Source organism: Cervus canadensis, chromosome X (assembly GCF_019320065.1).
Source record: "Cervus canadensis isolate Bull #8, Minnesota chromosome X, ASM1932006v1, whole genome shotgun sequence".
Lineage (NCBI taxonomy): Eukaryota > Metazoa > Chordata > Mammalia > Artiodactyla > Cervidae > Cervus > Cervus canadensis.
The window spans coordinates 138,004,913-138,022,593 of NC_057419.1; the positions used below are offsets into that span (position 1 = coordinate 138,004,913).

Genomic DNA, 17,681 nt, shown 5'->3' on the forward strand with positions numbered 1-17,681 from the left:
CCAAGCCTCATGTAATTTGTAGGCCTTTGGCATTTTATTCCATTTTATTTTTTTGCCTGTATCATGTGACACTTGGGACCTTAGTTCCCTGACCAGGGATCCAACCTGCATCCCCTGCATTGGAACTGTGGAGTCTTAACTATTGGACCACCAGGGAACTCCCTTTTGGCATTTTAAATGAAGTGGCTTAACATTTCAATCACTAAAACTGAGGGTATTGATGGCCTCAGATATTGATCAGATTGTTTCATGTTCCCTATAGGAAACCCAATAGAGATGAAACTGATTCAAGTTCAGCAGGTTTTACAGTTATGTTCAAAATGAACTCAGGAAAGATGACAATTTTAATTGTAGAGCTTAACTGAAAATATAATATGGAAATAATAGATAAATAAAAGAGTGGAAAAATTACATTCCTATTTATTGGAGGGAGTCTGCCTTATCAGTGTGGTTCTTTGAGATTCAAGATAATTAATTGTACATTTTCCTTCATAATCTCTGACTTAACAATTTAGTTGACCCTAGTGTTTTGATTTCCCAATATAACTATACCAACTACACTGAATTCATTACATGGCAGTGTTTTCTGCTTTTTGTTTCCATATCGTTTTACACGATCAAGCCCCCAGATTCTTCTGTTAGCAAGTTTGATATAATATGGGAGCTCCTCACTTGGAGGTGTATGACTATAACTTCACAGTTGTACTGACTGCCTAAAATTGAATGCATTTTAATGTGCATTTTTCTGGCAAGAGGGTTTTGTAGCTTTCGTCAGATTCTCAAAGGGATGTATGACTTCTAAAAAGGTTAAGAATACCTGGTTGAGGGGAAGGATGGGAAGAAAGAATAGTTAGGGCGTTTGGGATGGACACTGCTTCCCCAGTGGCTCAAAAGAGTCCACCTGCAATGCAGGAGACGTGGGTTCAACCCCTGGGTTGGGAAGATCCCTTGGAGAAGGGCACAGCAACCCCACTCCAGTATTCTTGCCTGGAGAATCCCATGGGGAGAGGAGCCTGGCAGGCTGCAGTTCATGGAGTTGCAAAAGAGTCGGACATGGCTGAGTGACTGAGAATGCACACATATACACACTGCTATATTTTAAATGGATAACTAACAAGGACCTACTGTATAGGACGGGAAACTCCACCCGATGTTATGTGGCAGCCTGGATGGGAAGGGAGTTTGGGGGAGAATGGATACATGCATATTTATGGCTGAGTCCCTTTGCTGTCCATCTGAAACTATCACTACATTGTTAATTAGCTAAACTCCAATACAAAATAGAAAGTTTAATTAAAAGGAATCCCCAGTTGAGAGAAAAAAATACTGAATCAATTATCAGCAGACATAGGTTCTCCAAAAGTAGAATACCACACTTTATAAATTTTTACATCCATTCGCCATTGTAGCCATTAAGAGGGCAGAAATCATCTCCATTTTACAGATGATCAAACACCAAGAGCTAGAACTACAGCCAACACTAAATTTCCTGGATCTTGATCCTGAAAGAAAATGATTCATTTTCTTTCCACCTCTACTCAAAAAACAGTGGGCCAAATGGAAGGTACTGTGACATTTTGACAATAATCCATTACTTGTAATACCCACCCACTGAAGCTGAAGCTCCAATACTTTGACCACCTGGTACAAAGAGTCGACTCACTGGAAAAGACCCTGATGCCGGGAAAGACTGAGGGCAGGAGGAGAAGGGGGCAACAGAGGATGAGATGGTTGGGTGGCATCATCAACACAATGGACACAAATTTGAAAAAACTCTGGGAGATGGAGGACAGGGAAACCTGGCATGCTGCAGTCCATGGGGTCACAAAGAGTCGGACCCGACTTAGCAACTGAACATACACGCATACACACACACACACTCCAAACCCTGTGCTTTTCTTTACATTGGTGGACTTGCGGGTGATTTATTTTCTGGTTTCCCAGAACCTTCATTATCATCTTTGAATTATTTTTTGTTTTTAAACCAAAGCTTCAAAGACAAATGGGATTATTGAATCTTTAGATTGGTTTGAACCTTTTATGAGACCCCATAACCTGTTTTACGGGCTTCCCTGGTAGCTCAGCTTGTGAAGAATCTGCCTGCTATGCAGGAGACCTGGGTTCGATCCCTGCGTCAGGAAGATCCCCTGGAGAAGGGATAGGCAACCTGCTCCAGTATTCTTGGGCTTCCCTGGTGCCTCAGATGGTAAAGAATCCGCCTGCAATGTGGGAGACCCCTTGAAGGAGGGCACAGCAACCCACTCCAGTATTCTGGCCTGGAGAATCCCATGGAGAGAGGAGCCTGGTGGGCTGCCGTCCATGGGGTCACAAAGTCGGACACGACTGAGCAACTAATCACAGCACAAGCAAGCACGACCTGATTTACAGCATGTAGACATTGTAAAACCACCTTTTATTACTAAACCTTGGGTTTGTTTCATTGAATTTAGTAATTTGGTGCAGTTAAAGGAACATTACACTGGGAATCAGATTGGGTGGGGTTCTATAGGAATGACCCAGCTTTTTAAAAAATATTTTTGTTTATTTGGCTGCACCTGGTCCTAGTTGATGCATGCAGGGTTTTCCATCTTTGTTGCAGCACGCAGGATCTTTAGCTGTGGCGTGTGCGATCTAGTTCCCTGACCAGAGATAGAACCTGGGCCCCCAACATTGGGAGCATGGAGTCTTAGCCACTGGACCACCAGAGAAGTCCCAGAATGACCCAGGTTCTTAAACAACATTCATCTCTTCCTGTCTCTCCCACCAAGATTATAATTCTGCATGATCTCCTACTTCCACCCCATCATTGTCAGGAGTGGGCCATTATGTGCATTACTATCCTTAGGTGCACTGAATTTGAAAAAAGCTTGAGTCCTATTAATCTCAAAGCGCCTTTCTAGCTCTTCTTACTGGAAGTTCAGGGTAAAAGCTGCAAATGCTAACTTCTCAGCATACAATACTGGGGGGAATATTTGCTTGGTACTCCAAAGAACGTAAGAGATCTCAAATATTAATAAATAGCTTCTGGGTTGTTGGTCAAGAATTACTATGTTTTAGTCCTTTTAAAAAAAAAAATTCATAGATCACTATTACTTGGAGGCCCTGTGCCATGCCATACAAATTCCAGCCTTCTTGCCCTTTAGTCAGTGCACTACTGTTGATGACATGTAAGAACTTGTCACAGTTAGTAAAGCTGTATACTATTAATACATGAAGACAAGTCCTAGCTCTGATTCTGCTCAGCACTGTGTCACCAGCCACAGTACCTGGTTCATAGTAGCTATTCGGTAAATATCCAATGGGTGACTGAATAAACAGATGAATTTGGGGACAATAAGGACCGAAAGCTACAAAGCTGTTCCATTGACTTTATCATATCCTAGTTGCTAAATGCAGAAACAGGTGAAAGAAGTTCCTGGAAATCTCTTTGGGCAGTGAGAAGTGAATGGTTAAGAAGTCAAGGCTGGTTGGGGATTTGGTTGGGATGACCCACCTAACTTTTAACTACCTGTAGCAAAATAAATCAGGTTGTACCCTATCTGAATGAGAATTATGCTGAAAGAATTTGGTTGAAGCTTAACCCATCTTCTAGAATATTTGGGTGATGACCTATCCACTACTTATCTTCTGATCTACTGATGAATAAGCAGGGGGAAAAAAACTTTATTTCCTTATTGGGAATCTCTTTAACATAGGAGCCCATTTTCCTACCCAAGTAAGATTTAGTGAACACAATTTTGCTATGAATCTGTAAAATGTCTCAGGATTCATCACAAACATAAATATATGGTATATTATGGATGTATTGATACTAATAGAAGATTAACAGCCTGGGATAAAACTTGCACTGACCCAGAGTGGCCTTACAAGTAGATGGAGTAGTTAGATGGTAACCCATATGGTTTGATTTGAGAGGGGCTGAGAAAGCTTCTTTTGCCAGGAATACTTCCCCTCTGGATTGTTCCAGTACTTGAAATTCCACCATTATTAGTATCTTTGGACCAAAGAATTATTTTCAAGAGTCCTGTTAAAAGATAATTATTTCTAAGAGGGCTAGCTCATTATCAGCTTGAATGACATCACTGGTTGATGAAAGATCATATCCACTGGACAAGAACAGGCCACAGAACAGCTACATTTGGAAAGGGTGGCAAAGGGAGAGATAGGCTGAGTAATAATCCTGCTGAAGGGACACAGACCTGAATGGGTCACAGAGCCAGCAGGCACATGACAATCCCAGGTGTTTGGAAAATAAGATGCCAGAAGGCCAAGGGCACTGAAAACAGAGATCCAAAGATATCACTTCCGATTAACCTCACCTGCTTCCCAACCTTGCCCAGCTAGGGTTTCTGCATGGGCAACATGTACTCTTCTATCCTTAAAACAGGACCATACCCTCCATTCCTGGCAAACTCACTATGTTGATTTCAAGTCAGCTCCCAGACTATCAAGATCATTTTGAGTCATACAGCAGAGTATCCATGCACCCCAGGAAACATGATTTTATTAAATGTGCCTTCTGTGTTTTTATATAAATCACTAATTCTTATTCTTGGATTCTGGGCATCTGCAATTTTTCTAAAACTGGACATGACACTGTGTGTGTATAAGCATTTTTCTAAGGAGAGGGGTCCAGAGTTAACAGCATTTTCTCAAAGTGATCCATAGCCTAGAAAAAGGTAAAAAAAAAACCACTAATCTAACTATCAACATTTTGATCAGAAGTGAAGTCTCTCAGTCGTGTCTGACTCTTTGTGACCCTATGGACTGTGGCCTGCCAGGCTCTTCTGTCCATGGAATTCTCCAGGCAAGAATACTGGAGTGGGTTGCCATGCCCTCCTCCAGGGGATCCTCCCATTTTGATCAGAGCAATACTAATAAGAACAGAACTTTAAGAAGTAGCTGAAATAGCTCAGTTGGGAGAGCATTAGACTGAAGAACAGAACTCTATAAGACCAGCAAGAGTTCCTGCCTTCCTGCTCAGCACCAATTCATCGAAAATTTGGGAGTGGTGGTGTTAACTGTTATATATTATAAGTCTCTTTTCTTGTAATTTGCCTCTATCGTAAAAGTAGAAGGGAAGGTGAATTTCAGCTACTTTGGTGTTCTGGTCATTAAAATTTTTACACTGCTGGTATTTGGTTTTTAAGATCTAAATATCAAGTCATTCTTAAGACTGTCATCATTTTGCTTCCTGAACCCATCAGACACTATATGTCATAATATTATATTTAGTCTGAACAAAATTACAGAATCTTCAAAAATCCCTGCAAATGGCTGAAAATTAACACATCAAAGAAAATACATAAGTAAAAACTTGCTGTCTCTTTTCTCCGTGACTCTGGAGAAGTGTAATGTTATTTTCAATGTCTGTCTACCCTAAAACTTTCTGAGACTCTACCTCCATTAGTGTATAGGTATAATCTATATACAAAGAGTTTCTCAGTTTCCTCTACATGAAAACCTAGATGTGATAAGTTAAAGAATCATTTCTTTATTTAAAAAGGCTTCACTTATAAGGAAGTAAGACACACAAAAAAGTGCACACCGTATGGTCCTTTTTATATGAAGGTCAAGAGAAGACAAAGCTAATCTCTAATGATGAAAAACAATTCAATGGTTGCCTGGGTCCAGAGTGATCGTGAGAGTGCACAAAGGGGCATAGAAAACATTTTGGGATGATGGAAATGCTCTATTTAGACTACCATGGTGCTTTCATGAGTGTACTGCTGGCTCAGTTGCAAAGAACCTGCCTGCAAGTGCAGAAGCCACAGGAGACACAGGTTCGATCACTGGGTCAGGAAGATCCCCTGGAGGAGGAAACGGCAACCCACTCCAGTATTCTTGCCTGGGAAATCCCTGGCGGGCCGCCAGGCTCCTCTGTCCATGGGGTGGCAAAGAGTCAGACATGACTGAAACAACTGAGCATGTATGCAGGCATTTGTGGGTGTATACATCTGTCAAAACACATCAAAACACTTGAAATAGGTGCAGTTTATTATACATAAAGTTAAAACCAATAAAATTATTCATAAAAGATTTACCTTAGGCTCATTAAAGTAAGATTTTTATTGAGTATTACTTAAAAGATGATTTAAAATCTGATTACACAAATGAAAAAGTCTACCTGTAAATTTATTCAAAGTGGAGTGTTGATAAATATAATCAAAAGAAAAGCTTTTTAGCAGGTGAAGAGGTGATATGAATGCATTTTAGTTAATAGTTAGCATTTACACAAGAATTATATCTCTTTGTTAATGTGAAATATCCCAACAGTAAAACAGTTAATGTGTTCAGATTATCTAAGATAGATCTTAAGTGTTCATTTAGTTTGGCCCTTCCAAAGTAGAGATAGCATCAGACAGTGCGACAACATAATAGCTCATTCAAAGCTAAACAGTACATTACCTGTGATATCAACATTTTGTATTCATTGAAGGGAAGTTGTATTTGGAAGTGTTTGCCCGTACATTATTTTGCGTTTAAAAAGTTAATTTACTTTAAAATTTTGCTGTGCTCAGATATTGGATAGCACAGTGGTTCCCTGGGAAATCTAATATGATAAATGAAGCATTAATTTTAAGACCTAGTTTTAAATGCTATGTACCAATTAATATGTACCCTTTCTTCTCTGGAATTTTGAGGATTTTTTCCCCAATCTATGAGATTATTGCTGGTGAATTCTTAGTGATCAATGTGAAAATGAATAGGGAAGCTCTGATAACAGCAAATCCAAGAAATAATATTGAATCCAGTTAATGGCACCTTGTCATGTGTGCATGTGGAATGCCAAAGAATAGCTAAAAATAGAGAAACAAAATTTCTGAAATAAGACACATGTGTGGCAAAACACCTTCAACGAGTTCAAAATCACTTGTCATTAATTGTGTTTACAGGTTAGTGAAATTAAGTCCTTTAGACTGGTAATGCAGGAACCCTTGCATTTATTTAGTAGTTATCTTGATCTGTCTATTCTGGATTGATGGGAAGAGCTCCATGTTAGAAGAGGGTTGGCCAGAATGGAGGCAGGTGGTGGGAAATTAGTTAGGTCAACTCAATTCCACATGCCACTAATGGATTCCTTGGTGATGAACACTGTACTCAGGCCACTGGCCTATGGCTTAATCTCCCCCTTCTCCTCATCAGAAAATGGCTCATCTACAATCAAGGGCTGGGGCTCCTGCTGGGGCGCAGGCTCCGGCTCCAGCTGGATCTCGAGCTCAGACATGGGGACAAGCTCAGGCCCAGAGGGTGGCTCCGCAGCAGGCTGCAAGGCAGGCTCAGGCTCGGGGACAGGCTCATGATCTGGCCCCAGGGTGGTATCAGGCTCAGTCTCATGGGTGGAAGACGGAAGGGCGGCTTCGAGTTGGATGACATCATCATGTGGCATTGTCTCACCCTCTGTTCTTTGGTTTATCTTTGTCATTGGTCTGTGGGAAGAAGGCCCAGGCAAGAACGAGTTAGGGTCTGACATCTCATGTGGAGCCATAGGCTCTGTAGCCTCAGTGACCATAGGTCCCAAACCCCTGTGATTTCTGATAGTCTGACTCACTGTCAGACCATGGGTCTCCATTTAGGGTACAGAATGGTTAGGTCTTAACTGTCAAGAGAAACAAACCAGTGTTTAAGAGGCAGGAAAACTCACATCAGGAGGAAAGGGTATAAAGATCTAACAGGATCGTTGGGGGCCAAATCCATAGCTCCAATGCCTCTCTAGCACCCACTCCATCTAGCACAATACTTGGCACTTGGTTGGTACTCAATACATAGTTGTGGAAGCGCAGAAATGGAGGGAAGAACAAATGAATGTGTGTGATATACATTTGATGAGGAAGAATAGAGTGGGCAAGAGCCTGGGCTGTCAGCAGTTTTGTGTCTATTGACCCCTTGTTCCATAAAAAATAATATTAAAAATTGTATTTTATTTGCTGTTCATAGAAAGACAAGTAGATGAATATATTGTAACATTTTCTTAGCCCTAAAAGGACTGTTGTCACCGGTAAATGAGTTGATATACATAAAATTGCTTAGAACAGAGTCTGGCACACAGTACCCAGTACGTGATAACCATCACCACTCTTTCATAAAAGCAACGAGAGCGAGCAGAGAGATGGCCCTCTATCTTATGCTAAGAGGCGTGCTTAGGAAGAGCTGACTGAGAGAGATAGGCCTGAGACATGTCTATTCAAGGAAAGGCAGCAGAAGTAAGGTCTTACTCGAGTTCTGTGGTGGTTTTAGAATTCCTCTTCCTTTCCTTCCCCTTCGCCTTTACCTTACGCCTCACGAACCACACCACAGAGATGATAATGATGACACCTATCAGGGTCCCCACAAAGGCCCCAACAATGATTCCAGTTCCTGGATCTGGAGGATACAAGCAGCTGGTTAGTAAAATGGAGCACAGTGTCTGCCCCATCCCGTGAATCTGTGACCAGTGGGAAATATTCAGGGCATTCATATAGTGGGATAGTTCCTTGTATAGGCTGGGACCGTGGAAAGCCCTAGAACTCTACATATATGAAGTATTATATAAGCATTAGATATTAGGATGGTTGTCCATTGTATCATTCTATAAATAAAGCACCAAAATCTCCAGAGTCAGGAAGGACTAACCAAGAATTCTAAGTGACTTGATTGGCAGGCACAGGATACTTAAGGAGACACTGTTAAAAGTTATATAATCCACTTACATGAAGTAGTTAGGTCAATTTCACAGGAACTATTGCCAAGGATGTTAATAGCGGTGCACTGGTAATAACCTTGTTCAAAACTGGTCAGGTTTCCAATAAACAAAATCCCGGTGGCTGGGTCTGTCAATATCAGGAAATAATGTTTTCAAATCTTGTATATGGGTACAGATCATGGGAATGAAGCAGACCATCCAATGCCCACCCACTTCCTCAGATTGGCCTCCCTTTCTGGAGATGGATCAACTAGACCCCTGAGGACTCCCATCTGGGACCATGCCTATTTTCTCCATACCCGCTACCTCCAAGCCAAAAATGGTCTTGACTTCTAGAAGCTGGGGAGAAGACCAGAGGACAATCATTTTGATGACAGGCTGACATTCTTTGTACATTTCCCTCCCAAAAAAACAGAGGACTGAGCTCTAAGGACGAGCAGCCAGTCACATATACATGCTGTCAACCAAGCCCACACACCAGGCCTTGCCAGGTGCAGCAAAGATATATACTTACTGAAGTTTTCTTTCACTGGGACGATGTTTCTTCCTTCAAGTTTATACCAGTAGTACACAGGGGAAGGTGTTCCAAGCACCGAAAGGCAAGTAAGAGATATAGGATGGCCAGTTTCTGCTATTCCTTGGATGCTGCAGAAGGGCTTAGAAGGTTTGACTGTAAGACAATGACAAAGAGTAAGAAATCAGGTATGATGAATTGCAGTCTGTACCACTTCCTCACTCTCATTTTGGAGACTATGAACACTTTTTTTTTAATCTTAAAAAAACTTGTTTTGACAGTTTTCTAGTTGTACCACCAGATGGCAGTAGAGCACTTCAGGTGCAAAGACCTCTCTCGTCACTGGGCCATCTAGTAGCATCTCTTCCATCTGACTCTTCCTCAGATTCATAACCATGAATTTCCACATTGTGTCTTAAAATATGCCATTATTAAAACAGTCAAATGTAAACAAACATTAAACTAGGAACAGAGGTTATATTTTGGAAGCATGGTTTTAAAGGAAAAGAGAACATTAAACACTTTGAGATAGCTAATTTTTTCTCCCCAAAATTGTCTTATTAATGCCATATTTTTCTTTTCCTTTGTGAGTTATTTTTTGGCATAAATTCTCCTGGTGGTGACACACAATGGAAGGTTTGAATTTGCCCGTGTCCCTCATTGGGAGGGGAAACCCATTGTGGGGGAGGGGTGTGCCACAAGGCACTGAAATCTTGTTTCATCCTTCATGCCACTAGCATTTACTTGAGTGCCTCCTGTATGCCCAACACTGAACTAGGCACCAGAAATTCAAAAGTGCCTCTTACACAGTTTTGAAATGGGGTGGGGGGAGTGGTAAGAGATTAGGCTAGAGAGCAATGGAGACCAGAGCTTCAGGGGCTTTGTGTTTCACGTTTTTTATCCTGAGAGCAGCAGGTTCACAGAAGGAATTTAAGTAGGTGCGGAAGCACAATGATCATTCTAACTGAACTGTTCTGACTCCGGGAGTGCATGAGGCAAGGAAGGGGAGGAAACAGAGTTAAGAGGTATTAAGAAGTCCAGAGGGCTTGGATATGTGGCATGAGGAAGAGGGTGGGCTCAGTGATGACTCCCAAGTTTCTGATTTGGACAGCTGGGTACACCATCTTGCCACCCCCTGAGATAAAGAAGTCAAGGAGAGGAACAGGTGTTTGGGGAAGGAGTGAGGAGGAGGAAGGGGCAAAGATGAGGTCAGTTTGGGATATGCTGAGTTTCTATGCTTACGGATAAGTCTTGTGGGAAGCTGAAAATCTGATTCTTGCCACTCGTCTTACTGCTCACAGCTTATTATAACCTCAGTCTGACATGCAGATAAGGATCTGAATCAATATTTTCCCATTCACCTGCCTTATATTAATTTAGATATAAGACACTCCAAAGGCATAGATTCTCTCCCTTAGGCTTAGGCTGTAAATGCTCCGGACTACCCAGCTCTCTGACTCTTACTTGGGAGGCAGCAGTTAAGAGCACAGATCTGAGTCCACACTGAACCCTGGGTCTGCAGCTTTACACCAGATGTATTTAGGCAAGTAACCTAACATAGCCAAGCCTCAGTTAATTCATCTGTAAAATGTGCACAAGAAATTATCTGACCTCCAGCTAATCCAAATATATTGTGTTTATACAAATAAAATCATGCATATAGTATCTTACACATGGAATTGCTGTTGCCCACAGGCAGGAGTAAACACTGCGGTCACATTTCTGACATTGCAACTGACAACCTTCCAGTCTCGGACACTAACCCACTATACATATGAGCAGAAAAACAGATACAGCTATAGCTGTTTGAAAATTTCACCATCCCCTCTTTTTTAAAATTATAGTATACTTGATTTGCAATATTGTGTTATAGTTTTGGGTACACAATATAGTAATTAAGTATTTTCGCAGATTTTTATTCCATTATAGGTTATTACAAGATCCTGTGAAGTCGCTCAGTCATGTCCGACTCTTTGCGACCCCATGGACTCTAGCCTACCAGGCTCCTCAGTCCATGGAGGCAAGGGTACTGGAGTGGGTTGCCATTTCCTTCTCCAATGGGTATAGATTCCTTCTGTGTTATACAGTATATCCTTATTGCATATCTATTTTATATATAGTATTTTGAAGCTGTTAATCCCATACTCCTAATCTGTCCCTCCCCCTTCACTCTTCCCTTTGATAGCCATCAGTTTGTTTTCTATGTCTGTGAGTCTGTTTTGCATATATATTCATTTGTACTATTTTTCAGATTCCACATATAAGTGAGATACAGTATTTGTCTTTCTCTGTTGGACTTATTTCACTAAGCATAATATCCTCTAGGTCCGTCCACGTTGCTGGAACCAGCAGTATTTCACTCTTTTTATGGCTCAGTAATATTCCATTGTATATATGTACCATATCTTCTTAAACCAATTGCCTATTGTACAATCCCTTCTTTTGAACAGGTATCTTTTAATTAAAAGGAGTATTTTTCTGTTTAGCTCTTTATTCTCTCTTTCCTGGTATTGATCCCTTAGCTGCAGACAACTCTTTGGATTTGCCTATCCTAAATAAACTAGGCTATTTAACCAGAAATCCAACTATCACTAGATTTAGATACTGCCTTTTTTTTTTTAAAGATACTGCCTTTTAAAAAACATGGTGAATTTTATAGCTTTTACAGTGGAACAGAATAATTTGAACAGAAAATTAAATGGGGGTGTTTCATCACAAAGCCAGACCCCAGGACTTGAACTAATTATGGACCAAAACCTGGAATGACTTGCATTCATTTCTTGAGCCCAGAATCAAACCCAGATATTTTTCTGAACACATTTTTCTCCTTTTGTTTTTATTAACCAAACACTCAGTGAATCACTTTGAACCAAATCCCAAACCCATACACTTTCTAAAACTACTGATTCAGGATTGAATTGACATTTCATCCAGTTATAGTCCCCGACAGAACTTGGATTTTTACTGGCAAAGCCACTGATCTACCATTTAGCTTTATTGCTTTCAATAGAATTGTGGTGGGAAGAAGAGGCTCACCTCAGAAAATAAATGAAAATGTTTCAGTGTGTTCTCAAACCTTCCTAAATTCATCATTTTCTTTTTACGTGCCAAGTTGCAGAAGGAAGATGATGCTCATTCCAAATGCATACAAAATAATTATTCAAATTTCTTCTGGGTATTTTTCAGAGATTCATTTTCCAAGGCTGTCATACCTAATGGAAGTCTTTCAGATGAATGATCATGCAAACCACCTGGTCCTTTGCGCATTGCTGCTTCCTTCACCTAAACTGCACCCTGCCACCTCAGCCCCTCTTCTGCCTGACATGCTCTTACATATCCTTCAACATTCACTGCAGAAGTCACTTTCTCCAGGAAGCCTTCTCCAGTTTCCCCTGTGATCTCCCAGCTTACCTCTCCTCCCTCCACTATAAGCTTATGTGATACATCTGCCTCCCCCACTACATACTTAGAACTTTAGGAGGGCTGGGAGCCTATCTTTTACATCTTTCCATCTCCACTGCCTATCACAGTGACTGAACATCTGTTCAGGGTGTGCCAAATGAATATATGCATGAATAAGTGAGTGCATGGGGTTTGTGTCTACCACTGGGTTACAAAAGTTTCTGAAAGATGCATTGCTAGGAAGAGCAATATTTAAGGAAATGTCAATACCTCTCTCTCTTGGTCTCCCTCACATGCTTGCCTGGGCTTCTCAGGTGGCACTAGTGATAAAGAACATGCCTGCTAATGCAGGAGACGTTAAGAGTCGTGGGTTTGATCCCTGGCTTGGGAAGATCCCCTGGAGGAGGGCAGTGTAACCCACTCCAGTATTCTTGTCTGGAGAATCCCATGGACAGAGGAGCCTGGTGAGTTACAGGCCATAGGGTCACAAAGAATTGGACACGACTGAAGTGACTTAGCACGCACATGCTTGCCCCCACCATGCCCCACCCCTCAGTCAGGGCAGACAGAACAGGCACTCATGTGCAATAGAATTTGAGAGCTGCCAACAGCCTCTGCAATTTTTAGAGAAAATTATCAGTCTCAAAATTTCCAGAAAGCATAAATTTGTAGAACATCTTTGTTCTTAGCCTAATTAATTAAAGTGGGATTTTGAGAATTCCCAAAGAAATCCAGAGTCTTTCATCTCTTACCTTGCCTGGATACTGGAGGCTTAAGGAAAAGTCATGACTCTTGGGAAAGGAAAACTTAGAAGGGAAATGACCCTCAACTTCTTACGGAAGTTCATTAGGAATTCTCTAAACTTTAAGAATATTAACTACCCTGTCTAACTTTACCTCAGGGCTAATTCCAAGCTCAGATAAAAAGAGGCTTGGCTTCTTTAGGTTGTTTCTGGTCAGAAGGACAACCCAGAGCTAGGGAGTAACAAAAATAGTAGAGGACTAATCCCTTAAACAGTCCTGGGTGTTCATTGGAAGGACTGATGCTGAAGCTGAAACTCCAGTACTTTGGCCACCTCATGCGAAGAGTTGACTCATTGGAAAAGACCTTGATGCTGGGAGGGATTGGGGGCAGGAGGAGAAGGGGATGACAGAGGATGAGATGGCTGGATGGCATCACCGACTCGATGGGCATGAGTTTGAGTAAACTCCGGGAGTTGGTGATGGACAGGGAGGCCTGGCGTGCTGTGATTCATGGGGTCGCAAAGAGTTGGACACGACTGAGTGACTGAACTGAATCCCTTAAATTCTTTGAACACTGAATCTCCAATATGTCATTTGATTCTCGTAATAATATGACTGGGCAGAAATTACAACCCCATCTCAAAATGGCCAGAGAAAGGTGAACTGACTAGCACTGAGGCCAGTGCATACATCATTTAGCTCCCGTGTATATGGCTAGTCTTCCAACCCAGAACATCAACTCTCCCAGGAAAGGGTTTATGGATATGTGTCTTGTTGTCCCCTGTACCCCCAAAGCCTAGCACAGGATGCAGCAAAAATAAGAACACGATGGAGTTACCTCGCTCCTAGAAATCAGCTCTTGATTACCTTTTCCTCTTTTCCAGGTGAGTAGATGCAGTAGCAAGCCTCACAGTAAAGAGTTGGTTCTTTGTTGGCATCACTTGGGCCGCAAGCTCAGACAATACTGGACAGTTCTCCTCCTTGTGCACCTTGTTACCAATTGAGGCTTTTCCAATTTACTCAATTATTGTCTGATCTAGTTCCTTTTTTTCCCGGGATGGATGTACACAGCTCAAGAGCAGCCATGGCTAGACCAGTTCCACTTGAGGTTACATAGAAGTGGGAGAGCCCTTAGCTCAACTTGGTAATGGGTGAAGGTTGACAGCCCTTGCCTCCCTCCCGTCCATACGTGTGAAGGCCTGCAGGTAGGACTTGCTAAGCAATACAGACAGGGGCAAAACTCAGACAGAGATTGGAAGGAGCCCTAAAAATCACCAATATTGTGAACTTCCCCAAGAGCAGAAACCATGCCTCTATCATGGCTCCTGACCCGAAGCAGGCACTTAATAAACACCGCATAAATGAACCACTCCAAATTCATTTGAAGAACAGATATGACTTGCTCCATGTCACAGAATGAATATTTGTGTATAAGTAAATGAATCAACTCTGGTCCTTTTTCCAAATAGCATTAATATTTTAGAAAAGGACCTTTCTGCCTTTATTTAAAAGAATAATTTAACAGTGGGAATTGTGGCTGGCTTAGGAGAGGTCAAAAGTTGACAGTTGTCTCCCCCAGGTAGGACTGGCTTCAGTTGGAGGTTCTCACTGAAAGAGTTGCTAGTGATCATTTGGTGAGACTGTGGGTTGTCCTGTCTGTTCTCACTGCATCCTTCAGAGATAGGGACCCAAGAGGTTTGGTCATCCATTGCTATCTGTCATGGTGGCAGCCCCATTTGTTTTGACAACTGTTTCAACATGTTTTGTGAGTGATTTTTCAGTGTTATTCTATGGGTTGGATTGGTGTGGTGTGTCTCTATTTTCCTGGTAATAAAAGAAGTAGGGAGGATATTCACCCTTGGGACTTAATTGGCACCATAACTCACTGCCTTGGCTCATTCAAATTGAAAACGAGAAAAAGCAGAAAATAAAATGTCCATACCTAACACGCTGACACTGATGGTGCCTTGATTTTTGCCGAAAAAGTCAGGGGGGTTGTTAACATCACAGACGTAGATGCCACTGTCTTCTGGCTGCATATGCGAGATGGTGATGGATGCGTTACCTGAAGTGTTGGACCCTACAATGCGATCTTTAAATTTTCCTATGGCTGTAGCTTGTCCACCTTCAGAATAGTAAATCTAGGAGAGAAAATGACATAAATGAGAACTGGACAATGTCTCAGGCTAGGATAAACTACTTGGAAGTTCTCTCTATCCAATGTTTCCTTCTTGGACGATAACTAGAATCCCCCCACCCCTCCCACCCCTGGTAAGACCCCTGTGGCAAAGATTTCTCAGCTCAGTGGGACACTGTAGGTCTCTCAAGGCTGTACACAGTTGTGACCTCATTTGTGCTCAAAGTAGCTCTATGATATCATCAGAGCACAAAGGTATGCCTGTCTTGTAGACAGTAGGCAGCCAGAGCTGACAAGATTCAACACCTAAGCTTAGGCCAGGAGATCAGGATACTCCCCAATGAGTCTACCTGAAAGAAACTCATTGTTTAGGACACAAGTGTCTGATGGGGAAACCAAACCATCATTTTATTCTACTTTACAAACTTTCTTTGCCTTGAGTTTACCCAGTGGGCTTATCTAGAATATCTGATTCCTCTAAAAGAATATTCATGCTCCTTTTGAACACACATATTCTTTTGGGTAAGCAAAACTGAGTTCATTCTGTTTGTTAGAAGAATAACATTTCAGAGCAGAAAGGCTCCTGAGAAACCATGTGGCCCCATCCCCTCACAATGGTGGTATAAGGATGAAGCAAAGTCACTTAGTCAAGGGCCTAGGAAGTGCTTGGTCAACAGTAGCTATTACCTTTCTCCTCACATGGCAGGAGGAAGAAATGGAATTATTAATGCTTTCAGATAAAGGCAGGCACTCAAGTACAGACTAATGACCCACCCAAAGTCATAAAGATTTATATATTATTATTTTAATTAACTAGATTTAAGAAATATCTTGATTCTAGTCCCATCTGTATTATAGAACTTGGATATTAAATCATAATGGTAACCATGGGAGCAGCAGAGTGTGATGTAAAAAGGCCTGGTCTAGGAATAAGACCTCGGTTTTAGCCACACTGGGCCTCTGATTATAACATGGGAGAGGTAGCCGCTGGTCATGTCTCCATGGCAACCTGCTTTGCAGTAAGAAAAAAAGTCATTTAATCTCTTCAACCTTTAGTTTCCATATCTGAACAAGGAACCAGAGCAGTGTTCTCTAAAGTATGATATGTATTCTCCTAGTATAGGCACATAAGTTGATTTTAGGTTGTAAATAATTGAAAACTTAAAAATCTAATGTGTATTAGAGACAAATCTAACACATCAAATCTGTGAACTCATGGATGTTATTGTTTACAGTGAAACTAAGGCAGATGCTTTTAAGACTTTTAAAAACCAAGTCAGGGAATTCTTTGGCACTCCAGTGGTTAGAACTGAGTACTTTTAACTGCTGAGTGGCCCAGGTTCAATCCCTGGTCAGGGAACTAAGATCTCACAAACCTCACAGTGTGGCCCCCCCAAATGTCAATATAGAAAACATTAAACAATTACTGGTGCTGGTAATACACAAATATGACAAAAAATCATGAAGATGAGACATGAATAGACTAAAGCTTAAGAATCACTGGATTAGGTGATCCCGAGGTCCCTTCATAATACGCAGTCTATGTACACACTTTGTTAGTTTAATATAAATGCCTGTGACTCCAGTGATTGTTTTGCATTATCAATAAACTGGGATTGCCCTAGTCCACTGGCAATTGATATTTAATAAAATCTACTAGAAGAGACTTATGGTTCATTTAATTCACTCTTCTCACTTTATAGAAGAGATTGAAGCCTAGAGAGCTTTAAAAAAGACACACAAAGTTAACAGCTGAGTTGGGTCTAGAACCCAGTTCTTCAATTTCCTTGTCCAGCATTCTTTACATTAACAGGCTAATGAGACAGGGAAGGCAATCAGAAAACCAAAAGATATTGTCTACATAAATTCAAATGTATTCTCTTTCAGGGAAACAGTCAGGAAGTTTTTAAACTAAAGCACAGAGGGAGAGTCTGATGGAAAATTCAAAGAAAAGAGTATCTTTAAGGAGAAAACAACTTGTCTCTCTCCTGCGGTCCTCTAACATCAACTAGCTTTCTTTCGTGCCCTGAAAGAGCCATTTATAAGTCAATTCGCCCATTCATACCTACTGAAATCATAAACTCTTGCTCCAGAGGGGTCTTGTTTGACTTACAAACTGGTAAGCCAGTGTAACCTAAGGTATTCAAGTGGGGCAGGAGGAAGTTCAACTTGTCAAAGGTCTATTTCCTTTAAGTGAGTTGA

The 17,681-nt window shown here is 41.3% G+C and overlaps 1 protein-coding gene across 1 annotated transcript in view; it reads right to left on the reverse strand.

The window, feature by feature from the left end:
- Positions 1 to 6,054: 6,054 nt before the first annotated feature.
- The window catches only part of VSIG1 (V-set and immunoglobulin domain containing 1), a 31,508-nt gene continuing 19,881 nt past the window's right edge, over positions 6,055 to 17,681 (reverse strand). Inside the window, exons 3-7 of the mRNA XM_043460079.1 lie at positions 15,285 to 15,483; positions 9,198 to 9,353; positions 8,691 to 8,810; positions 8,217 to 8,364; positions 6,055 to 7,430 (exon numbers count right to left, since the gene is read on the reverse strand). Of these exons, the coding sequence (XP_043316014.1) occupies positions 7,115 to 7,430; positions 8,217 to 8,364; positions 8,691 to 8,810; positions 9,198 to 9,353; positions 15,285 to 15,483 (939 nt within the window). The 3' untranslated portion in view covers positions 6,055 to 7,114. The remainder of the gene's footprint in view (positions 7,431 to 8,216; positions 8,365 to 8,690; positions 8,811 to 9,197; positions 9,354 to 15,284; positions 15,484 to 17,681) is intronic.